Here is a 24,438-nt window from a genome sequence, read left to right as displayed (position 1 = left end):
CAGTTTAGCTCCTCGTTTTAGGATACTCTCACACATGGCCATCTTTAATTAGCAAAGCAATTTCACAACACCCTGACTATGAAACAAGGCCCTCTTTTGTCCAACAGAAGCTATAGAGAGGAACTGCAGGGGGAAACATGCAGTGCCCAGAAATCACATCTACATTCAATACATTTTGGACATTTGCTCAACTAGCCTTGATCCAACCCTGCCACACAGGGTACGTCTAGTTTGGTGGGATGTGAAAGAAACATGCACAGTTTGAAAACACACTGGGATGCAAACCAAAGTGCATGTGTGTCAGAGCTGGATGTTTGGGAGGTTCATTTCAAAAATGCTCCCATGGACATAGTCACCAGCTGAATCCAAAACATAAAGGTCCTGATCTGGCTGTCTGTCACTGCTGAAATTGCTTGTAATGCCTCACCATCCCAAGCAGTGCTCATCTCCCCAGTCCCAGATGGAGCAATTCTTCTCACCCCAAAGGGCAGGTCTGAAACCACAGAGATGTAGAAACTGATGGAAATCGTATCCTTTGAGCCTGTGGGCAGTGCCCAGGGCCCTGGTAACACAACAATTGTTCCTTCATTTGCCGCTATTTAGTGGATACTCAGAACAGCAGTTGCAGTTGGGCTTACAAGACAACAGACAAAGGGAATAAATGAGACAAAATTAAAACATTACTCCTACATCCCATAAATTTTCTTTGTAGTCTGTTTTAACAGCGTGAATTTACCAGTGTCTGTTAAAACAGTATGAAAAATAAACACACCTAGCCCACTAACTAGGCATTAATGAAAAAGCAAAATATTGTTTTGTGTTCTCCAAAACACAGAAAGCAAAATATTCCCACCAGATCTCATAATGCCTTTCCAGGGGAGAAAGAATCATAATCTTCTATATTGAAAAAGAGACTGAGCTCTCGGAGTCGGAAAGAAAATAAATTAATAAACCTAATTACACACTCCGCGCATGGAGGAATCGAAGGCGTTAAGCCAGCCCAGGAGAACGGGGCGCTTTGATTGTGCTCACTTAACAACTTCCCCGTCACCGTGCGCGGCCCCAGGGCGGCCGCTCCTGGCGCTGCCCCCGGGGCAGCTCCGCGCCTCTGCGCGGCCACCGCGGCTCCGCTTCGCCTCTCGGCGCCGTCCCGGGCAAACTCCGGCTGCGGAGCCTCCCCCCGCACTCACCGGCGGGCTGGGCTGCCGTGGCACCGCTCCCTTAAAGGCGCCGCGCCCGGGCGAGTTGGGGCTGAGCGCGCTGCCCGCGCAGAGCTGCGCAGCGGCGGCGCCCACAGCCCGCGCCCGCCCGACCTCCGCCTGCCGCCAGCGCCGGCGGGAGCAGAGCGCCTGGCATGTAGGAGCGGAGAGAGGGAAAAGGTGCGGAGCGGAGCGAGGTGAGGGGGAGGAAGCCGGGCGGGTGGGGTGGGAAGGAAGGGAAAAAAAAAAAAAAAAAAAAGAGAAGAAAAAAAAAAAAAAGAGCTGCCTCTTTAAATTCTGGGGGCTGAGCGCTTGCCGGGGCGTCCGTGGCGGATCCAGCCTCCCTCCCTCCCCTCGGCCGTGCCCCTCCGGCGCTCATGCCCAGCCGCGGAGCCGGCGGCGCGGCGCTCGGGCGCTGCCGCTGCGCGGGGAGCAGCAGCCGCGCCGGGCTGGGGCCATGATCCGGGCGCGCCGCCGCCGCCCCGCCGCCCGCTCGCCCTGAGCCGCTCCCGGCGCCGCCGCCGGCCCCGCGGGGTAAGTTCGCGGCCGCCCGGTGCCGGGGGAGGGCGGGGAAGGCACACCTGGCCGGCGGCCCGGCGCGGCTCACCTGGCCGGCGGGGGGGTGCGCTCTCTGCCGTGCCCAGCTCGGAGCTCCCCACCTCCCCAGGCGCTCGCAGCCCCTCTCTAACAGGTGGCTCGGTGCCTGCCCCGCTCCCCGGCGGCTCCTGCGCCTCTCTGCTTCTCCTCGCCGCCGCCTAACAGGTGGTGGTGCCGCCGCGCCTTCCTCCGTACAGGTAGGGAAGTCTCGGGTCCCCCTTCCCCCCGTCCCCGACGGGCTCCCGCAGCCCCGGGGCGCTGCTGGAGCCTGCGCTGGGCGGGGAGAGCCGGGACGCCTGCGGAGGGGGAGCCGCGCTGTGCCCGCGCTGCTGCTCCGGGAGCCGCTCGTCCCTTATGGCCCCGCCGTGTGTCTGTCGTTGCAGCGGGCATGGGGAACCAGGTGGAGAAGCTGACCCATCTCAACTACAAGGAAGTTCCCACGGCCGACCCGACAGGTATGGACAGAGATGAAGGGCCAAGGATCGGGGTCTCCTACATCTTTTCGAATGACGATGATGAGCTGGAGCAGCAGCAGGATTCGGTGCACGACCTGGGCGGTGAGAACCCTGCCCTGCAGCCCTACGATCCCCAGCTGCACGAGGTGGAGTGCTCAGTTTATTACCGGGATGAGTGTATTTACCAGAAGAGCTTTTCAGAGGAGGACACGCAGCTAGAGGAGGGTGATGAAGGAGGTGGGGGGCATCTGAGCACCTACACCCCGGAGAACCTGCTGAATAGGTGTAAGCCAGGTGACCTGGTGGAGTTTGTGTGCCAAGCCCAGTATCCTCACTGGGTGGTTTATGTGGGGGATTTTCAAGTCGTGCACCTCCATCGGCTGGAGGTGGTGAACAGCTTCCTCACCGACGCCAGCCAGGGCAGACGCGGCCGCATTGCCAACCAGCTGTACCGCTACAAACCCCTCAGCCCGGCCGTGGTGGTGCGCAATGCCCTGGAGCAGGTGGGCTGCAAGGATCGGGACTTGAGCTGGAGAAACTCGGAGTGTTTTGCTGCCTGGTGCCGATACGGCAAGCGAGAGTTTAAAATCGGCGGGGAGCTGCGCATAGGCAAGCAGCCCTACCGATTGCAGATCCGGCTGGGGGACAAGCGCAGCCACACGCTGGAGTTTCAGAGCCTGGAGGATCTGATCATGGAGAAGAGGAGAAATGACCAGATTGGTAGAGCTGCTGTGATCCAGGAGCTCTCCAGCCACCTGCAAGCTGCAGAGGAGGAGGAAGAGGAGGATGAAGTCCATCATCATCCAGGTGCTCAGACTGCTGTGGAGTAGCAGCCTCAGCACCACCATTCTGCTTAGCCTGGGTGATGGGGATTAAAACTGAAGGCTGCGAAATTGAGCTGTTATAAGCCCTTTGGGCTGCTTCGGTGCAGCTTCATTCCAATCACATGTGAAAGGAAGGGGGAAAGCTGCTTAAGTGTCTGTGCTTTAGTGCTTAACTCCTTCAGTGCTTGATGACAAAACCCCTGACTTAATATTTGTAGAGGATAAAACTCAGGGCAATTCTACCCCTCTCCTCTCTCTTTCCCTTCCTCTCTGCCATATTCGCCCATAGCCTTTTCCTCAACCATCTGCCAGTAGGCCTGACCCTACAAGATGCTAAATGCCTTTGACATCTACTTATCAGCAGAAGTTAATAGTTTTTAATGCCATTAAGAAGTAGCCAACAACTTCCAGGACATGACCGTGTAGCTCTGAACATGAGGATATTGTTTTCCCTTCTCTGCTACTGTTTCTCTTCAGCTGTGGCTTCTGTTGGTATTGCAAGGGGCTGCTCCTTGCCTGGTTCAAGGCTTTGTGGGTTTGGGAACCAATTCCCTAGAAGGTCTAAGGCAGAAATCTCCACTGATTTTGATGAAATGGGTTTGAGGTGCCTGGGCCTTCTTAATTGATAGGAGGTTGCAGGTGGGCTGGGAGACCTTCTCCTTTGCCATCAGCATGTGGCTTTGGGGACAGAAGATGAATTTGTTGCCAGCAGGTCCCAGGGAAGGAATTTTGCTACCCTAGCTGTACTCTGCACACTGGTGTATGTTGGGACTCCTACAGGCAGATGCTGAGCTGTGTCAGGGCTCATTGCAGGCTGCCTTGACCTCTCCTAAAGCAAGAGGCAGCGCTCCTGACCATGTCTGTAATACACACAGAGACAGTAGAGGCAGGTTGCTTATGTGTAAGAGTATGTCTAGAGTAAGCTGTCCCTCAAGAGGGTGACCTCTTGGCTGGGTGCTTCTGGCTGTGAGGGTGCCGCAGGTTCTGCACCGCAGTGAACAAAGCTGTGATGGAAGAGAGCACAGGCTGGAAGACATTACAGGGCTTGGGTGTTCCAGAGCAGTTTCCTCTTCATTAGGGATTTTGTGTTTCTTTTTTTGCTAATTTCTATGGTATGCAGCTGAGCTATAGCATTGGAGGAGAGGACATGCCTCCAAAGTTGTGCAAGTCCCTCAGGAAGGGGGAGTGCAGTGCTGCCTGCCCTGAATAATCCCTGAACTTTTATTCAGCTGTTGAACTGATCTCCCACACAGGCAGCACTGTCAGATCTTTGTCCTGGGATCTGGGGTGTATGAAGAAGCACTGATTTGGAGGCAGTTTCTAATTCAAAATTCCTTCCCTTTAAAACCCAATATGATGATGTGAACTTGAAGATAAGCTTGAGTTCATTTAAGTAATGGAAACTAACAGTGTGATGTAAACTTGAAGCATAATTTATATGGTCTTCCCTGAAGCTGTTTACAGTTCTACCACAAATAGCAAAGTACTCCATGTCCTTTCCACCTCTGTGACAGGAGCAGAGTTTGTTGTTCAAGAATAGGTAGACACAAGCTTTTGATTAGTTAAGACTGTATGAAGCAACTTTGCCAATTTGAGCCAAGTGGGTTGTGGTCTCATGTTTTCTGCCTAAAATATAGAAGCTAGGATTTGGCCTGTGAAACACAAATCAGGGGAGAGTTTAATACCAAGCTCCCTTAGAATGCTATAGCTCAGGTGCCTACACAAAGTGTGGTTTTTTTCACCAATATGCAATTGAGTTATTCTCAGGTTACTGTGGTTGTCAAGCAGATGTCTAACCTTGTTTGAAAGCATATCTACCCATATCTGATTGTGACAGGGTTAATATGTGGATGTCTGCACACAGGTTTTATACAACTACTAGTAACTACTGAAAGCTGAAATGATCACTGAGACAGTCTGAAAAAGAGTGAAGGAGAGTCTCTCTGTTGTACTTCTGATTGATATGAGACAACAGATTATCTAGACCATGAGCAAATGTCTAGCTGTGGTTTCTTTCATACTGAAACCTTGTACATAACAAAGTTTATTTCACTGTGTAATATAGCTGTGTAAAATAATATTTTCCTAGAGATATTTTTGGAAGTTTAAAAAAAACCCTTCATAACCTTGCATTTGAAAGTAAATTGTTATGCACGTTATTTTCCAGTTCTCTGAATGGGTTTATTTTTCATTCATGATCTAAAGTATATTCTAGGTCATAAAATATTGAAACTGCTATAAATGTCAAATATTATGTATCTACAGGATACTAAACAGTAAACTAGTTGTGAAAATATTTTTCCTTTGTGTCTGAAACATCAGAACTATGACACTTAGCCATTTCTCTCCTTCTGAGATATCCTGAATAGTCTACCTTTGTTTTCTGTTCTTTTTTCCCCACTTTTTTTCTTTTTTGTTTTGTTTTTTTGGGTGTTTTCCTTTTGTTTGTTTTAATTAAAAAAGGACCAAATCTGCTTGGGAATGGAGAGCAAAGCTTCTTTGACCAATTGAAATCTTATCTTGTGCTGGTCTTGGTGCTTCTCTGTGCCGGTCATGCCTTTTGGGATAAATTCCCCCACAGGCACAAGGCCTTAGCAAAGAATTCCAGAGCTTGCAGTGCTTTGATAGGATAGAGACTGAAGGAGGAGCTTGCTTCACAGCAGAGTTTGGCTGCATTCTGCTATGTTATAAAACCTCTGTGTTCCTCTGGCATACAGGTGTTTGATATTTGGAATCATAAAGTTTCCCTGCAAGCTATGTTTGGGAATTTATTGTCCCCTGACATTCCATTATGTGTAAAAAGTAAAAGAGGGTGGAAAGCTTGGCATTTTTTAAAATTTTGTCTGAAAGAGAGGCTACCTCCATACAGGGATTTCTTATTCCAGAAGATAAAGATGCAACTGTTGAATCTTTAACAGGCAGGTCCTTTTCCCCTACTTGTTGATTAGGCAGTGTTATTTAATAGGTGCTACTAAACACCACTGCACGCATTTCTAAGCAGTCTGCTTTTAAAGCCATGGACCTGTAATGACCTGGATGTGAGAACAGAAATTGCTGTAGGAGCACATCTCAACTGCTTCGTTTCTTGTCTTTGCTGTTCTTTGCTCAGTTACTCTCTGCAGAGTAAGCTGGGATTTCTGGAGCTTAATTTAAAAAAAACAAAAGGTCTCCCAGGAAAACTGACTCTTTTGTGTTTATGTCTACTTCAGGACTTTTACATGGATCACAAAAGAGAGGGGAAGGGAATAGATAAAGTGCTCTTCTCTGCATCTGCTTTAACATAGAGAAATGCAGGTGTGCTCCTTCTGCAGAGCTTGTGCTTCCTCACAGGTCTTAAGTCTAGATTGAGTTTAAAGTTTTGAGTAGACCTACCTACTTGAGGCCCCTTGAGAATCAGTAAGCCTATTCTTGTACTTGAAATTAAGTGTATATTTACATTTCTTTATTAATGAGGGTCTGGAATTTCAATATGATGTCTCTGATGGGGGTGTGGAGCTTCTGAGGTTGCATAATCAACAGGGGAGAATAAGTAGTGCAATGAAAGCTGTTTCTCAAAGGGCCTCTTGTCCAAACAGAGCTTGTGTAACCCAGCCCAAACTTTGGCCTCAGTTTCCCTCTGGAAATGCAGGAGCTGCACTGATTTGGTGAGAGGTGTGTTACACAGCAGTTGTAAGCTAAGCTGGTGATCTGCTGCAGATTCCTCCAGTATCTTTGTCTTGTCGTGCTTAAGCTTTCCCTTGCATTTTAACATTTAAAGTTAATACAATTTGTTTTAAAAGCCCTTTGATGGTGCTAACATTAATCTATATGAATTTACTCATTTGGGCATCTCTACTCTTGTGAATATCAATATGCACATGTGAAGGCTGGCAAGGCTGAACCCCAGATGTGCAAATGCAGCTCCAGCTAGGAAATGTAGATGAGCAGTCTTATTTCCCTGGAGTATTGGTGTGTTTGATGCAAATAATGCCTTGGAAAAGGCGTTGTAGTAAAACCTACAATTATCCGTTGATTGAGTAATTTTAAAAACACAATTTAGACATTCACCTTCCGTGGCAGTGAACAAAGACATAAACTGAAGACTATTTTGTTATCCCTGATTCTGTGTGAATGCAAGGTATTGATTACAGCAACTCTAGAACTCCTCCGGCCAATGTGGTAGGCAGTTGCCAAGTAGGCAGGGAAAATTCCCAAAAGCTGCTTAAAAATCTGTATTTTCTTACTTTGAGAAATACATTCTTCAGACTGAAGGACTGAAGAATGGAAGTAAACTTTAAACTGTTTTGTATAAATGAAACCATAGGCAAACTCCTTTTGTTCATTTGATTTCACTATTCCACTCAGTACTATAATAGGTGATATTGTGTGATTAATCTGTTTCAGATTTTGAATGTAATGGTGGTTTTCTTTTTCTCTTTTCCTTTGGTTAAGTTTTACCAAAGGTCAGTCCTTGGGTATGTGAAGTGTGTTGTTGGGTGGTTTCCCACTTGTGCTTTTCTGACAATTAACAGCACCAACCATAAAGCTAACAGCCATGTAGGAACAAGTATTTTTGAAAGCAAAATTTTAATTTTGTATAAGAGATCAGAGACTAGTAACTAAGTAGAGGTAGGAAATATGATGTTTCCCACCACAGTTTCTATTTGTAAGAAATCTACAATTAATTGAGTATGCTTGACTGCTCTTAAAAATCAGTGTGCAGTGATAAGGCGAGGAGTATTATATCATGGGCTTAGACTTTCAGATTAGGCTTTTTCTTTAACTGTGAATAGGAAGAAATCAGGGTGATTTTGAACACCAGTGGTTTAGATGGTTTAAATTCCTTTGCATTAATACTGGATTAGAACCTTTCTTTAAGCGCACACTTGAAATTCCTAACATTGTAACACTTCATGAAATCATCCACAATAAGAAGTGTAATCACAAATATGATTTTTTTCCCACCATGAGCATTTTCTGTAAGCTGTCTTTTGTCAGTAAATGTTGAATTGTTAGTGCAAATATCTTCTTTTCCTGAGAAAGAAGTACACATCATTGATTGTACCATTTCCTTCAAAATGAAGGGCATTTCATAGTAACTCAAAAGAAATAAAAGATTTATAGTGTCTTTTACAACCTTTCTTTCTTTTGTTTTTTTGAATAGCATGTTTTTCTCCCGCTTTCGGAAAAAAGTTGTAATTTCCCATGATGGACGCATCAGACACAAAACAATATTTTCACTGCCTTCACACATCAGATCAAAATCTAACTCTTTGGTTGTATTCTTGCTTCAAAGAAAGAGGAAGAATAATCTCTATAAAAAGCCAGACCATCAGATGCTTAATAGGTGATAGCTGTATTAAATCCAATGAGGATCTGGCCCATAATTTAATTTTTAAGTGGAAAATTAATTCAGCAGCAGATCATATAGTATTAGCTGGCAGCAGAACTTGTCTTTTCTGCCAGCTACTGCTAAAGGAACAGATGTAGTGTCTGCTAGAGGGAGAAACGAGAGAACAGAACTCACAGGGAGTTTTTGGGGAAATCTGTACAACTGTTCAGTTTGTGTGTTTGGTCTCATGGCAGATCCATGGCTGGTGTGAGATCATCGTTCTACCCACACCAGCCTAAGGGACATTGCTTAATCAAGGCGACAAGGGCTGTGTTGTGGGAAATATTACACCCATGGGGTAACCATTCTTAATCAGTTAAATCCTTCTGCTGGATGCATTCACAATGGCAAAACAGGGATACAACCAACAAGCTGTACTTGTCCTCAAGGTCCTGACCACAAGGAGCTATTTGAGTCTCACACAAAAGGACTGAGTCAGCTCTGGCAAGGATTCTTTGAGTGAAACTATCCTGAGGAAATCTAGCTGTAACAAGATGAGACTTCTGCTGGAAGTATCAGTGGAGATTTAGCTCTTCTGTGGGTGGCAGCTGTCCGTGACAGCTGTCTTATAGGTGTGAGAAAGTGAGACAAATTTTTATATCAGACACAGCAGCTTTCAAGGCTCAAGGCTGCAGGTGTGAATCTACCATAACATTGAATTTGTAGCTCTGGTATGGACTTAGGTGACTTTGAACAGGATCTATGAGGCACCCAGCTGTGCTCTGTGTTACTCCTAGAGTGCCTGAATTTTCAGGTGTCTGATACTAGATTTGAAAACATGAAGAATCAAAAATGTGATTTGGGTGCCTGGATCAATATGTGAAAATCCCTGCTCAGTTATCACTTAGCACTGGAGGCCACTGAATTCTGAAGCTTCATAGTTTGACCTGGGTTTTGTGTGTGTGTGTTTATTTAATCACCATAGTGTTTTCTTGATGCTCTGGGCCTTTTTTTTTTTTTTTTCCTGAAGTTTCACCAGGTACATAAAGCAAAGCAGTGCCTGTATTCTCTCACAGCCTGTGCCCATAGAGAGGGAGATTCTGCTGGCTGGATCTCCCTCCCAGTGGCTGCTTCCAGAATGTCTGTGACATCAGATGCCAAAAAGAAGCATGTTGAAGAGGACATTTGCATTGCCCTTTTATGTCAGAATGCACCTGAGCTAGAAATAGGGTAATTTAAAATGCAAGTATTGGGGCATGGATTATGTCAAGGTTTCTGCACTCCTGGTTGGTTTCTCTGAGCACTGGACTTATACAGAGAGTTTTTCTCTTCAGTGCACTGTGGATCATTTCCAGTACAATACCTATGAAGGTTCACCCCACAAGAATCTGGGAGTGATGGGAAGATTGAATCCCCAGGCAGAAAAGGAAATCAGTTTTCAGCCTTCATCTGTCCTGAAATTCTGCTCAGGTCTCTAGGATACTGTATAAAATCCTACTGCCCACCACTAATGTTGCCATTGTCATTGTAAAGGAAGATGCCCAAGTTTCAATTTGGGAGTGGCTGCCTTGTGCTTTTTTCCAAAGAGCTCTGCACTGTGGCAGGAGGCAGTGCTTGTGGCCAAAGGCAAGGTGCCCAAGGGCTAGAGGGGAAAGGAAGGGAAGAGGGAACAGCAGACTTGCATAGTCATGGCAAATCCATAGTGGTGGAAGAGACCTCTGGAGATCCTGTAATCTCCCATTTGCTCAAAACACATGCAACTAGAGCAGGTTCCTCAGGGCTGAATCCAGTTCTATTGTTCATAACTCCAGTTATGGAGACTGAGGATTTCTTAATGCAGCATTTAATCACTTATGTGGTGAAGGTTTTTGTATTTGAGTTTTGCCAAGGACCCCTTGATCATCCATGACACCTCTGCTTGGCCTCTTGCACACAGGAATGGACCATTCTCTGCTTTCCAATCCAATAAGCAGAGACTGCCTGTGCCTCCTTCAGCTGGAGGGTCAGGCTCCCCTGTATCCAGGAGAACATCCAGCCGGCCTCCTCTCCATCATCTGTGTAGCTCCAAAGCTCCTGCTGCAGCTCCTTCCCTTGGTCACAGAGGTGCTCCATCAGCACAGACCTGTAGGAAAGGAGCCCCAGGAGCACCCTGCAGCCTGAGATTGCACAGCTGCGTCCTCCCTGGGGCAAAGGCCCCAACTCTCCAGTTGCTCTCTCACTTTTACTGAGCAAGAGAAGATGGAAAAACTCATGGGTCGGGATTAGGGCAGGGACATCAGTGACCCATGACTGTCACAGGCAAGCCAGACACATAATGGGGAAAATTACATGTATTGTCAATTAAAATAGATTTGAATGGTGAGAAAGAGAGAAGGAAAGAATGAAATGAAACCAAACCTTTCCTCCTTTTCCCCTATGACACCAAGGGGTGTAGGGGTGGAGATGGGCTGTGGTGAGTCTCTGCCAGCCTCTCCTGGCTGCTCCCCCTTCCTTCCCCTTCTCCCTGTGCTGGCACGGGGTGTTCCCTGGGCTACAGGAGTGTCTGTGCTCCAACTGAGGTGCTGCCTGAGGGGGACCTCTGCTCTGGGCCTGCAGCCCCTCCTGCACTCCTCCTCCTCCAGGCTTCCTCTTTGGGGTCCCTCTGGAGCTGCTTCCTCCTTGGATGCCAGTGGCACATCACCACCATTGCTGAGCATCTCTGTTGCCCTCAATGGAGTTCCTGGCCCTTCTGGGCAAGTGAAAGCCCCTGTCAGCCACAACACACTGCTGGCTGTGTGCCAGGGCCAGCCATCACCTCTCTCCCAAACACTGGATCCAAAGTCCAGTGGAAATGAAGAACTCAAAGCAGCCCATGGTCAGGAAGATTTGGCAGAGCTTGTTGGAAGTGTCTGGAGCTTGCCAGAAACCTAAATGCTCAGTGAGGCTTATTTGTCTCACCCCAGGTCACTGAGAATTGTGGTCAGTCCCTATGTTGAAACCAGAATTTGTTGCTTGCATTTAGTCAGTCAGCAGAAATTAACTGGGACTATTAAGAATTGAGCAGCATATAAAATCTATGCTCTCTAATTTTTTCTTTCTCTTGAGCTTCTTCTGCCCTGTCCTATTCAGAAGAATCATTGTGGGACAAGCCCTGTTCTTTGTACAGTAGTTAGTGTGACGAAGTCTCCAGGTGTTTACAAAGTATTCATTAACTCAATAACCAGAGGGCAGAGGAAATGAAATGAGCATGTTCTGGACCATGAAATAGATGACTCACATCCATGGAAAAGCTTTAATTGAGCAAAACAGGTACACAAGTGTACCTGGCTCACCACAGAAATTGTACAGGGGAAGATGAGCCTTGAGAGAGAGAAGGATGGAGGCACCCTGACAGCACTCAGAGAGATGTGTGCAGAGCTTATGTAAGTCCTGTCTGTGGAAAACAGGTCTCTGCACACAACCCATCCAGCTCCCAGAGAAGGCAGCTGGCAGCACTCTCCTTTACAAAGATTTCATTAGTGCTGTTTCTCGTGTCCAGTGGGGAAAAGGTGCTCTGCTGGGAAGCTCAGCACTGCACACAGTGAGGAACATATCCCTGATGCCCAAAGGTGTTACTCCTTTCATGCTGTTGTTTTGTCTTTGTGTTTTCTATGCTTTTGTTCCTCAGCTTCTCAAGAGAGCAGTGCACCCTTGAAAGGGATGTGCAGAGGAGGGAAATATTCAGCACTGGGGCAGACTGGTGTGCACACTTAGCCTTGTGTTCTCTGCTACAACCTGTCTCCTGGAGCTGGCTCCACAGCTCTCACTGCAAACTGAAGAAATGAGATACCCACACCATGCTTACAGGTAAATGGGCCGCTCACTCAGACATGTTTTCCTGGAAAGTGATTCCAAACCTCTGCTCTGCCTAATCCAGAGCATGGCCTTGGACATTAAACTTGAGCAAATGCTCTAACCAGTGCTTAGGGCCAGACCCATTTGCATTCTCTCGGTGATATCAAAGCAGAATAGCTTTGATACCAGCAGGAAACAAGAAACCTCATGGAAGGCTTGCAGTTACAGAGAAGTAACTCTGGAGAAGTGGGATCCCCAGGCTTCAGTTGTTTCAGCAATTCAGGATGGCAGGTCTCATCTCTTCCGTGTGATAAACACAGCAGCACAGCACCAAGCGAGCAAAAGAGACAAATCCCATGGTGGACTGTTCAGTGTCAGGCTCAAAGGGTCTCTGTAGTATCTGCTTGCAGTATGTTTTCAGGAGGCAGGAGAACACACAGCTCATGGGCATGCACACAGGCATGCAAGATGTTTGGAGGTGTTGGGCCAGATCTTCTCAGCCAAGGAAGTCAAGAATTCCACCTTAAATATCAGTGGACAAAAAATTGTAGGTTTTACTACTATTATAACAAACTACTGATATGATTGAAAGACACATCCAACTATCAAAAGTAGTTTCTGATTACACCCAAGGATAAAGTAATTTATTTTTTCCACACACAGCTCTCATTTGCCCACCTTAAATAGGCCTTGACAGAGGTTTAGGGCTGTTTACAGCCCCAGCATGTCCAGATGCATCTCAGATCCCCAAGTCTAATGAGTTCCCGTCACATGGATTAATTATACAACAAAGCACAGGAAAGAATGCTGTTAAATCTTAAATTAAGTTATTAAAATATTACTTCAGAAATTCAACAGCAGCTTGTAGCCTGTGGGAAGTGAGTCTTCAGGGAAAAACACCATTTGCAGGTGAGGTGGCACTTGGAGCACCTTATCATATTCATGGGGAGGAGGTGCTGACCCCTGCAGAGAAGCTGCAATTATAATGAGTCTTTTATCCAGTTATACCAATACATTTGTGATGGAAGCTGAGGTACTAAATAAGATGCTAGCAGGATATAAATAATGAGGTGGTACACGGCTATGTGTTGGACCTGAGCCACTAAAGCAAGATAATGGCAAAGGCACAAGCTTAACTCACACTGTGTTATTCCTGTGGGAAAGGGGGTGGGAGGATAAAGCCACATGGAAAGCTGATTCCTCAACTTGCAGTGAGTAACATAACTCCACAGCCCTGCTTGTCTTTGTTCAGAGCTGGAACAAGCAGAGCTGCATTATTGCAGAGGTCTAGCCCTAGGTGTGAGGCAGGATTCCAGCTGAATGTGCTCTCAAAGTCTAAACATACAAAGGCCATTTCTGGCTTCACATAACTAACTCATGCTGGGAAAGGGAAGAAGCTGCTGAATGCCTGGGCCTAGATTCATCAAAGAATGAGTTAATCAATGTCCCACTGAAAAGGATTTGAACTTATGCATGACTGCTGTGATAGTCTGAGACTGTCAGAGTATACATTATTTTATGGTGATTTCTTGTTACTATGCAATGCATAACTCATATTTCTAATTAACATTTTAATGTAACACAGCTTGTGTGTGTCACATGGTACAAAGTTGGGGTTTTAGAAAAAGAGCAGTGATTTTTAAAACCACCAGCACCAACGCTTTTCAACGTGATTGCGCTCTGCTCTTACCCTCTGCTGCAAAACCTGCGGCAAGAATTCCTAACAGGAACATCAGTCAATTGTACAGCAGTGTGTGTTGTGATGGGTTTGCTCAAATATCTTTCACTGAGATAAAAGAGTTTCAAAGAAAAATGACACTATTGTGAATTTTCCCTATTTTGTAACTCTATACAGCCAGATTTACAGGTTGTTGAAATTTTTTACTGCTTTGATTAAAGGACAAAGAATTAAGTAAACTTCTCTGCCGATTTTAATGGAGAAAAATAGTTCCTAGTAATCACATTCCTTTTAAAAGTACATTACATTGTTAACTGGCCTGGTCTCCCACAAGCTATACATAAAGCCCAGCAAAATTAAAAAGAAGTCTTTCCACTGAGACATGATCAAGGATGTATTGTGGGTAACTGTGATCACTGGTGAACTGCAGCAGAGAAAAGAGTGATTTTTTTTTTTTTTGTAAATGAGATGGCAGCTAATGCCTTATAACTCTGAGCAATATTGCATGGCATTCCCCTTGAGAAAATTGAGTACATGAGAGCACTGAGCTCCTTGCTAACTGAAAGGCTGAGGTTTTTTGAAGTCTCTGGCGAGTCTGTCAGCTCCTCCCTGACCGTGGTAAAAAGGGACATCCCTTCACAGCCCGTGTTAGAAACCAGATATTCCATGCAGTCACATTCACAGAGCATAGCTGTGACTGGCATAATGACTGCACCATACTTATTGTTCCAATTGTCCCATAATGTGCCATAATGAAGAGTGAAGAGCTGGAGCTGGGAGGCTGCTCTGGTCACCTCTTTTTAGACATCTGCTTAGAAAGGGAAAGTATTCTTTTACTTCCCATCCAAAGTGTTCCCAGATACCAAACTAAAATAAATCCTCTCTTCTCTGTTCAGTTATGGCTTTTCCTAGATTCATAGCTAATTGTTCTGACCAACAGTTTTCCTCAGGAAATTGTTATTAGGTCTCCCTTACCCTGTTTTTTCAGTCACTTCCTCTCCTCTAAGTTGATGGCTTCTCCAGCTTGAAAAGGTCTATCCACACTCTTTGCTTTAGCTCAGCAGCTTCCACTTCTCTCAGAGCTGCAGCAGGGTTAACTCACCACTCAGTAGCTCTGACAGAGCTATTGGAACAGATGTATTGTTGTGGGAATAAAGGCATTATAAAAAGAATCATTCTTCAAATAATACAGAGATTATCACAATGTCTCGCTCTATACACCTTTAACAATTTCCACATGTAGACTGAGAACATTTTCTTGCTCTTCTCTCTGTTTTTTTTTCACCGCAAAGAGTCTTGAATATGTAGCACACAGTCCCTCTTCTGAGTCAAACTGGTCTTGCTATAAAGTTTCTACTCCTCTCCCTGCCACCTTCTTGAAGCACATCAAAATAGGATATTTCCTCTGTGACTGAAGTTTTTGAGGTATAGGAGACTGCAATTCCTTTAGGGAATGTACTTCCTCGCCTGACCCATTTAACTGGGTCAGAACTGATAGCAGAACCTGTAGGAGATATATAAGTTCATAACACTGATGAACAGCCTGTCAATGCTGAGGATGCCCACAGCATCTGTCCCTTCACCATGTGATAGACCTTGAGTAATAAATGACATTGCAGCTGCCACAGGTGGTCCCATGATGAATATTTTTAGCCTGATTTCTTAGAGCTGTGCTGGTGTGTGTGTGTTCTCCCTGGGATACCAGCTCTCCTCTGGGAGAGGACTAGGTGAGGAATCACCAGCCAGCACAAGCACCAACACTGCTCGGTTGAGCACTCTCAGCCTCACAGTCTTGCCACCATTCCTTGGCCTGGGGATCTGTGCCAGCATCCCACCCCTGCACTCCTCCTGTGTGAAATGCTCTTTGGCTGCTGCTTTATTCCTGGAGTAGACTGTGGCTAAGGTGACAATAAAAACACCTCAAGAGTTCTTTCTTCTTTTCTTAGAAGAAATTGTCACTGAGATTACAAACACTTTTGAAGATACTTACCTAAATATGCCACAGAGAAACAACAGAGGATAACATTGCAAAGCAGATGTGTAGTCTGTATCAAGATCTTCAAAGCACAAGATGTTCTTTCTTGGACTTTTGGACTGCTTTGCTCCAGAGACTGTAAAGGTTTGGAAGTTCTCTGAAAGATTTTGATGTCCTGATAAATAACCATTTATTGTCCACTAGCAGCTGAGGTATATCAATGTATTAAGCTTATGAACACTCCTTTTTGCCTGGTAGAATGTAATTTTACATTGCACTAAGGTTTTTCCAATACAAATCAAGAAGCTCACTTATTGGCTCACAAATTTGGTAATTTGTGTTGCAGGGGAGCATTTTGTGAGCATGATGTAAGGCAGGCAAATGATGCATTTGATCTGACAGCGTTCCCTATCTGTGAAAAAAGACAGACTACTCTTAGAGTTAATCCCATCACCCAATTGAGAAACCTTTAAAGGCAGCCTGTCTTTAGAGGCTTCAACAAGAAACAACACCTAATTTACTGAACCTCACCTTCCCACTCAAATAAAACCTTTCATTCACATGTGGTGACTTCTTCCTCAGAAGAATTTTTACATGATTCTAATAGGGTGTCATTTAATTAAATAAAATCTACTTAGAAGATAATAAGCAAACTGCAAAAAGCAAAGTCAACAGTAAGGGAAATTACAAGGTTCATAAATAAAGTTTACCAGGGCTGTATCTTTCTCTCTCTGCCATGTAATGAGATCAGAGACCTCCATATTCTCTTCTGAATCAGAGGTTTATGTGTACAAGAGGCCTATGTGTCTTCTAGGTGATTTCTGTTCTCTATTACCACCATGCTTTCCCAAAACCAAAATGGAACAGTTCTAGCTTGTCTGCTAATTAAGTGTAAAGTTGTCTTAATTTCTTTATTATACAAATTTTAGTGTATTCATTGAATGGAATGTATTTTCCTTCCCCTTGCTTCTGAGCTTACCAGATTTTGCTGTATTTGTACTGTAATCTTTTCCACTCCTCTACAGATGAGAAGGAGAGGCCCAGACTATTGCTTATAGAGAACATCAGTTTGTCAAGCATTTTGTGCATCCTCTGGGATTAGAGGAGCTATGAAATTGTATCATTATCATTGCCTACTGCATTACTGAACCGCCAAGCAGGGCCTGAGAGAATATGCATGCCTGTTTGTGCAATGACATTTTTAAACCACCCTTTGCCTTTTCATTTCTTTACTTCCTGCATACTAATCCAGCCCTAAAGTATTCCAGGCTACTGCCCAGAGCCAGAATTTCCTTCTCTGTTTTAAATAAGGACTTTTTCAGGTATTTGAGCTATTTCACCCAAGCCCATTATTTACAGATGGGAGAGAACTGTTGCTTTTTGCTTTAGACACATTTACAGCTTCTGAAGAGAGAAGCAGACTTGCAGACTGCTGTGAAGTGATTTGGGTTTCAACCTTTGTCTCCACAGCATGCCTTTGAAAAACAGGCCACTTGTAGACACAGAATTCATCTCTGCAAGCACTAAAACGTGCACATAAAGATAAATTGTAACAGCAGAGCCAGAACAGAATAGAAACCTTACTTAAAAATGTGGGTAGGCCTGGAAGCACTTCATTTTTGACAAATACAGGTTTTCCACTTTGTTACAGCAAAACATGTTTTAGAGCTAAATAAGCCCCGAGCTGATGGGAAATGTGTAAGCCTGTTTGGGAGGGAAGTGCACTTGAAAGAACACTCTGACACTCAGCGGAAGTTCCTGCTCCTTTGTAAGCCTACACCCAAAAATGCTTCTGAATCAAGGGTCTGAAAATGAACGATTAAATGATAAAGCCTCGTTTCAATGCTTGCTGGTGCTCCAGCTCTGCCTCACCAGGGGATTCTCTCCCTGCTGGTCCCTGGGGACTGCACAGAGAGCTGGCACCAAAGGAAAGCTGCAGCTCCTGATAGGGTGTGACTGTGCTTTTGGACACAGCCCTAAATAAACAGTGTTGTCAAACTTTTCAGTGCTGCAAGGGAAGTCACCATGACGCAGCTTGTCATGCTAGGCTGGGCTAGGCAGGATTAACTCTTCCCGAGGCCAGGCATTTTCCTCTTCCCTGTCGTCCAAATCTGAGCAGACAGCTCATTCACCCACTCCTCATTCCACCTTTCCTCTTCCATTAGCTGGGTAACCAGGGAGGCAAAGACTTCTGTGGGTTGGCAATGTGTGGTTGTGGAGGGTGTGAGAGGTTTCAAATCCCTCATGCACTTGTGCAAAAGTACAAAGGTTAGAGCAATGTGAACACTGCAAACTGAGCAAACATGGTCCCAACAGGCTGCCAGCTCTGCTGATGTCCTATATATTTCCTGTAGGATAATGTTGTGCCAGGCTGGAATGTTGTTTTGAAAGATGAAAATAGGGTGATTGCTTACATTGTGTCATGAAATGTAATTCTAGAGCGAATTTCATATTTTTTTTTTAAATTTGGTTCATATTTTTAAACTATAATGTTATATGTAGCTTCTGAAAAACAAGATGTGTAGTGCAAATAAGGGGTGTGTAATGTTAGAGTGGGTAATAGAGACATTAAATGGAAAAAAAGGAGTTTGGGTATTTTCACACAAACATGAATTTGTGGATGGGTTTGCCTGTTTTTTTCAAGAAGGGAAATTACAATAATTTCCTGCCAATTTACTGCCATACTTAAGACCATTATTATAGGATACTGCAGTTAGTGTTTTGTGACTTAATAAAGAAGCCCACCTACAAATGGGGCAAAATATATATTGTAGATTTTAAAGTGTTAAGTTAGCAATAATGTTTTGCAAATTTCAGGAAAGGCAGAGAAACTGAATTTCAAGAATTTAATTTGCCATTCATTGGTCTTTATTCTCTTTTTGGCTGCAAATGAGACATCCTACTGTGGTGCATGAAAAAAAAACAGAGACAGAGAATATGAGTCATTATTCCTGGTATATAAAAGCAAAATGAATGAAGTTTGTGATCTGGACTTTGATCTCAAGCAGCCATTTTTGCTTTAGATCAGTTTTCAAAAGTCTGCTATCATTTTAGGCTAGTGATAACTAGTACAAACTGTTTACTTAGCAAACAGAGGCTGTTTCAAGCAATGTTGAGAGCAATTTCTGTTCAGGCACAAACGTACACTTCAAAATCTCTGGTGGAGAAACAAAAATACAACCTAGCCAAAGACAGAAGTATGTTCTAATGCAGGCCAAATGGAAGATACTTATACAAGGAAAGGGCATGTGGAAGATATGATTATTTATTGATAGCAGTGCCCAGTGTTTAATCTCTCTGAGTCAAAGATCCTGTATTGATGTGAACTAGATCCAGTGCAACCTTGAAATTAGGTTTTCTTCTTTTAAGTTTCTTGTAGAAGGATCATCTGCAAATTGGAAAGTAGAATGGGGAGCAAATAAGATGCAGATCTGTACATAGAACTAAAATTTTGCCTTGAGGAAGGGTCAGTCTTGTCCAGTGGCTGCGTGGAAGTGCCACCATGGATAATGTGAGCAGCACTGTGCCATTCATACACAGAAAGTTGATGTGAGATCAAGTAGCTCTTCTAGTACTCACATTTGGAAGAAACTGGACTTTTTCAGTTAAACATTACAATTACACAATTCAACACAATTTACCTGGCTAAAACTCCACAGAACTGAAACACTCATCAATAGGTGTTCTCACCAACACAGCGGGTTCTGAATAATAAGCTGACTGCTATGATAAGGAAAAAGAGGCTTAAATTCTTTCTTCAGCCTCTTGCACTGCCCTCCTGTTGTTGATTCTGCCCTGAGACTAGGAAAGGGGGCAACCAAACACCTTTATTTTCATGTGTCAAATAGTCACTAAATGCAATTTTGTTTCTGCTGTTCTTTTAAAATGTACTACTACAACAGTTTTATCAACAGGTAGATACTGCCATTGATTTAAGCAATGTTTTATCAACACATTTTTTTCTGAACTAAATAACAACAGCCTTTGGCAGAACTGGGCAAATGTTCCTCGTTCTTGAAGAAGCAGTCATCTCAGACAATGGCTTTAAATTAAGAGGTTAAAAAGTCAACAATTCATGAAGTAGAAGATTGAGAATTTGCCCCTGTTGTGTATTCAGTGTCACTGTACCTATTGTGGAAAGACAAACCATCTTCTGCATTTGGGGCTTGCCAAAGTATGCAAAAACGAGTCTGGACTGGCTGGAGTTCGAAGGAGGTTTGGGTGGTGTGAATTCCCTTGTTTGGCTCCGCCTTGCAGCCCTGGGAACCATTTTTATGTAGAAATAATGCACGGACCTCAGACTAGCAGACCCCCAGACTAAGACCAGAAATATATTAAACAATAAGTTTTAAAGGCAGAATTGAACTTGAATAGTTTGCAATGTAAGCAACAGTGACAGTAGAAAATATATTGTTTTTCAAAGCAGACAAGGTTCCTTGAATTTTTGTTTATTCAGTTCTTTCTGCTAACAAAAAGAGTTTTGAATTCAGGAGAAATGTCTGTATTCTTGCACAGAGGCTCTGTGTACATGTCTGAGAATGCAAAAGTGGAAGTGATTGGGCACTGATTGGTAATAAAGGTGAAAGTCCACAATTCGTTTTCCCTGCCCACAGTGGAAGAAAGAACAGAGCAAACAATCAGAATTAAAAGCCAAGTTAATTAAATCCCAAATACCTTTCAGTGTGGTAAATTACCTCAGAATTAGTAGCACAAGCTAGGAAATGTATTACTAAAAATAGCCTTTTTTCAGCCTCCCTAGATTTTCTCAGTACTTAGCAAAGGGAGGCAAACATATCCAGAGGGCATTTTGGATCTTAGGAGAGCTGAATTATTTGCTCATATGTACTCAATCTCTTACCTTTTCTCTCTATAGATATGTATGTGTACACAGACACACAGTCACACACACAAGGAAAGATTTAGATGTGTGCATACACATCTGTGTGAGTCTATGTGTTCCACACATATTGTGTGCATGTGCTGACAGTCCCCTGCAAGCTGCATTCTAAATCCAAAACTGTCACCCACACTTACAGCGGATAAATCCAATCATGGATGTTTGACAGAGCAAATTATGATTCTGCTCCTTCACTGTTTTTATGACTATACTGCATAGAGGAGTTTCATCTGACTTACTCTGAATTTACTTCATATTAGTAAAAGGCTTTGAAAATAAACCATATCAGATAAAATCACAGAATCATGGAATCACAGAATATTCTGACTTGGAAGGGACACAAAAACATCATCTTATAGTAATATTTATATGGTTTTGAATATAACTGATAGTTAAGTAGTTAACACATGGTTCAGCAAACTAAATATCATACCTGAGAGATATGTCAGGTCACAGTCACACCTTAAGCTCATGGAAATGAGCCAAAGACCTTAGCCCTCCACAGACCAGTTGAGGGACTGGTCAGAGCCTCCCTTGATCAGCATTTGGGTTTCCCTGCATGTCCCTGTGGGATCATTTTGCCTCAGGGTTTCTTCTGCAATGCCCTCAGAGCAGGCAGATCCCTTCCTTCCAGCCTGGGCTTGGTTCTCTCTGACCCAGAGGTGCCATTTCAGCTCTGTTTTGAGCACGGTGGAGAAACAAAACCCTGCTGATACCAATGTAAAATGCATGAGCATTACTGAGCTGCATGCTCCCTGCACAGTGCTCAGGGAAGGAGGCTTAACCTCCCACATGCAGGAGAACAGAATTTTGACTCTTGTTTGCAGGTCACTACAGAGCTTACAACAGAAAGTAAATATATATCCTACTCCAGTCACAGACAAGATTGGGCTGAAGCTGTTCCATCTCAATCAGATAAACACAAAACATTTTACCTTTTAGTTACAATATGGATTCATAGTGTGACTGTTATCATTGAGTTTCACCATCTTTTAAGATTACTAAATATAACCAGAGATAAACAGGTAAACTCTGTGTCTGCAGTCTTTGCCTGCATAAGAAATACCACAAACATCAGGAGTGCCAGGCTTATCTTACTGCAAATAGTTGTCCAGTTACCTAATGTAGCACACAGGATTTAAGGGAATTCCTTAAATTGTGATGACTGACAGTCTTGAGTAAAAAACTCTGTAGCTGCACATGTTATCCCTGTATAAGCGGTTAATATTACATTAGAGTGATTCCTGTCTTCCCCCCACCTTCTAGCTAAAAATTCAAAGCAAGTTGGCTAAAGGAGAGCCCCAGATTTCGGGTGGCACACACACCCCTGGAATGTCAGCTCCACATCCTGATCATAGTCCCTAGTTCCCATGTGGCAGCCAGTGATTTTTAAGCAGCAAAATCAATTCCCTCATCTCTCATGCAAAGGAGACTGCTGGGCCTCAGAGATTATGTCCAACCCTGCATTCAGAGTAACCCAAAGAACAAGGAGTAAATATCAGAAAATGGGTAGATACTATTTGCACTAATGGTAGTTGCAGTTCCCCTCATTCTTTTAATATACTCCAACAGAAGGAGATGGCTCTAGGTTATTAATTATTTGCTTTGTTTTACTGCAGGGTAAGACTGTATCTGCTGTAGAAATCTATAGAGACCACAACCATTTTCACCCTGGTGTGTATAACTTAGATTTGCACTTTAGAAGCTAGGGTTAAGTGTTAGAAGAGACATCATGACTATTACCATTGAGTGGAGCTGGTTACTTCCAGTGTCCACAAACAAAATGGGATTCTAGTAATGGGAAAACAATAGATAAAACTTATTTTTTCTGCTTGTATGCTGCCTATTATATGAATATGAACTCATATGAATTCATATCAATATGAACTTTCAACTCAGGTTATCTTATCATGCCAAAACTTTGATGCCTGAGGGAAAAAAGAGCATTTAGCTTGATAAGAATTCTGTTCAAACACAGAGGTGACCTCTAGCTACAATATAAACAGCCAGGTCACAGACTGGAGTAGATTCTTCTCTGTAATTCCTCAGAAATCAGGAGGTGCAGAAAAAAACAGCCAAAACAAACTGCATAGGTTGTAAAGCTCTATGAAGATAAAGGTTTACTGAGCATATCTAAGCTGAGATGGCTTGATGAATACACCATGAGCTGATAGCCTAGTGGCCTATCTCTGTGTCACTAGTGAGTTACTTCTCTGTTAACTCACTTACTCCATAAGGATGGTTTCATGTGTCTGTCTTTATTAATGTTTCAAACAGATTGCTGGAGTATTTCAGTTTTTCCAACCTTAGCCACTTTCACTCTATTGATATTAATTTAGTATTGTAGCCCATTCCTTGCAGTGTTGATGAACATTTTTTCTTCTCCCCATGTGGGTGAACCAGTTTCTAGGAAATATGGAGATATTTAGTCCAGCACATAAACAGGATCTGGCATGCATTGGTGCTCAGTGGCTTTAATACATCAAATCTAGTAGTGGACATAGTGAACTGGACATCAGTTCTGAGATGTCCTAGAAATGCAGCAAAGAGGGGAGGTCATAACAAGCCAAACACCCCCCCAAAATAGTGAGCACTCACCAATCATTCTGAGGTGGCCTTTCTCATGCTCCTTCATCCTCCTTTCCTGGCTGCTCATAACCTGCTGTATCACTTATCAGCCCCTCTCAAAACTTGTCTTTCCTCTTGATTTAGACTTCAGTTCTTGATTCTTCCACCCACGTCTGTGTTAATTTGCCTCCCTCATGTTGAACAGAGAGCAGATCAAGGGCTGTCATTCTGCTCAGCTTAATCTCCAAGCAGAAAATGTACAAAAACAACCATTTCAGAAACTCACTGATTAGTCAGCGGAACCACTGTCTTGGCAATGGGCAGGGAGAAACACCTCTGTCACTGTCCCTACATGTGACAATGACAGTGACCTCAAACAGACCCTGGAAGCCAAGAGACCTCTCAGCCCCAAGGTAAACTTTGGCTTCTGACAGCCTCAAAATGCCTGTGCAGTTTTCTCAGCAGCCTGTCAAACAGCACCACACAAAAGAGGGCTGCCAAGCTAGAGCTGCACCTGCAGCAGGCTGTGCTGAATGTGCTGTGCTGGGCATCCTTAAGCTTGGTGCCCCAGTGTCACCTCCTCCAACTCCATTCCCCACCATGAATATCCTGGCATACAGCAAATGCTGAGGAATCCTGATAGACCAAGTCCCTGTTTGCGTAGTGTGGATGATTAGCAATACTACAGCACACTTTGTCATGTATTCTTGGTTGTAACTGATATCCCCCAGCAGGTTTGGGCAATGGAGTATTTGGTAGAGCTGCCAAGTGTTTCAGGAAAGAAGCTGAAGAGCCCATTGTATTCAACATGAAAAGCCTTGCAAAAATCCTGGCAAGGTAAGGGATTAAATCGAATCAGGTGTCTTGCCACAGATGTTTTTGAGGCACTGAATGACTGCTCAGTGCACATTCTCTGCTGGCATGGAAAAGTGCAGAGCTTTACAGTACAATCAAGCATCAGCATCATCAACCTCTCTCTTTAAAGAACACGTTCGGGTTGAATCCTCAAGAGGGATTTATGTGCCTTTCTCTTAAATAATGCACAACTTTGTAGCTTGTGCAGTCTCTAGGAAACACTGGCAACCTGCAGTCAGGAGAGGAGAGGGATTCTTTGGAGACAG

The 24,438-nt window shown here is 44.0% G+C and overlaps 1 protein-coding gene across 4 annotated transcripts; it reads left to right on the top strand.

Moving 5' to 3' along the window:
* The first annotated feature begins 1,312 nt into the window (after window positions 1-1,312).
* On the top strand, window positions 1,313-8,190 carry LRATD2 (LRAT domain containing 2). Of its 4 annotated transcripts, none has more exons than XM_063174106.1 (2): window positions 1,313-1,396; window positions 2,180-8,190. In XM_063174106.1, exon 2 carries the CDS (start codon window positions 2,185-2,187, stop codon window positions 3,079-3,081), a length of 897 nt encoding a protein of 298 aa, XP_063030176.1. In that variant the 5' UTR covers window positions 1,313-1,396; window positions 2,180-2,184; the 3' UTR covers window positions 3,082-8,190. The 4 variants fall into 4 exon arrangements, with proteins under 4 accessions (XP_063030176.1, XP_063030195.1, XP_063030185.1 ...); XM_063174125.1 differs by having other exon boundaries at window positions 1,360-1,379; XM_063174115.1 differs by lacking the exon at window positions 1,313-1,396 and adding an exon at window positions 1,707-1,733.
* Window positions 8,191-24,438: the final 16,248 nt, after the last annotated feature.

Source organism: Melospiza melodia, chromosome 1, assembly GCF_035770615.1.
Source record: "Melospiza melodia melodia isolate bMelMel2 chromosome 1, bMelMel2.pri, whole genome shotgun sequence".
In the NCBI taxonomy this organism is placed as follows: Eukaryota; Metazoa; Chordata; class Aves; order Passeriformes; family Passerellidae; genus Melospiza; species Melospiza melodia.
This window is presented reverse-complemented; position numbering and strand designations above follow the sequence as displayed.

Coding starts and splice junctions, on each gene's coding strand:
- LRATD2 (XM_063174106.1), top strand. CDS start 2,185: ATGGGGAACCAGGTGGAGAAGCTGACCCATCTCAACTACAAGGAAGTT.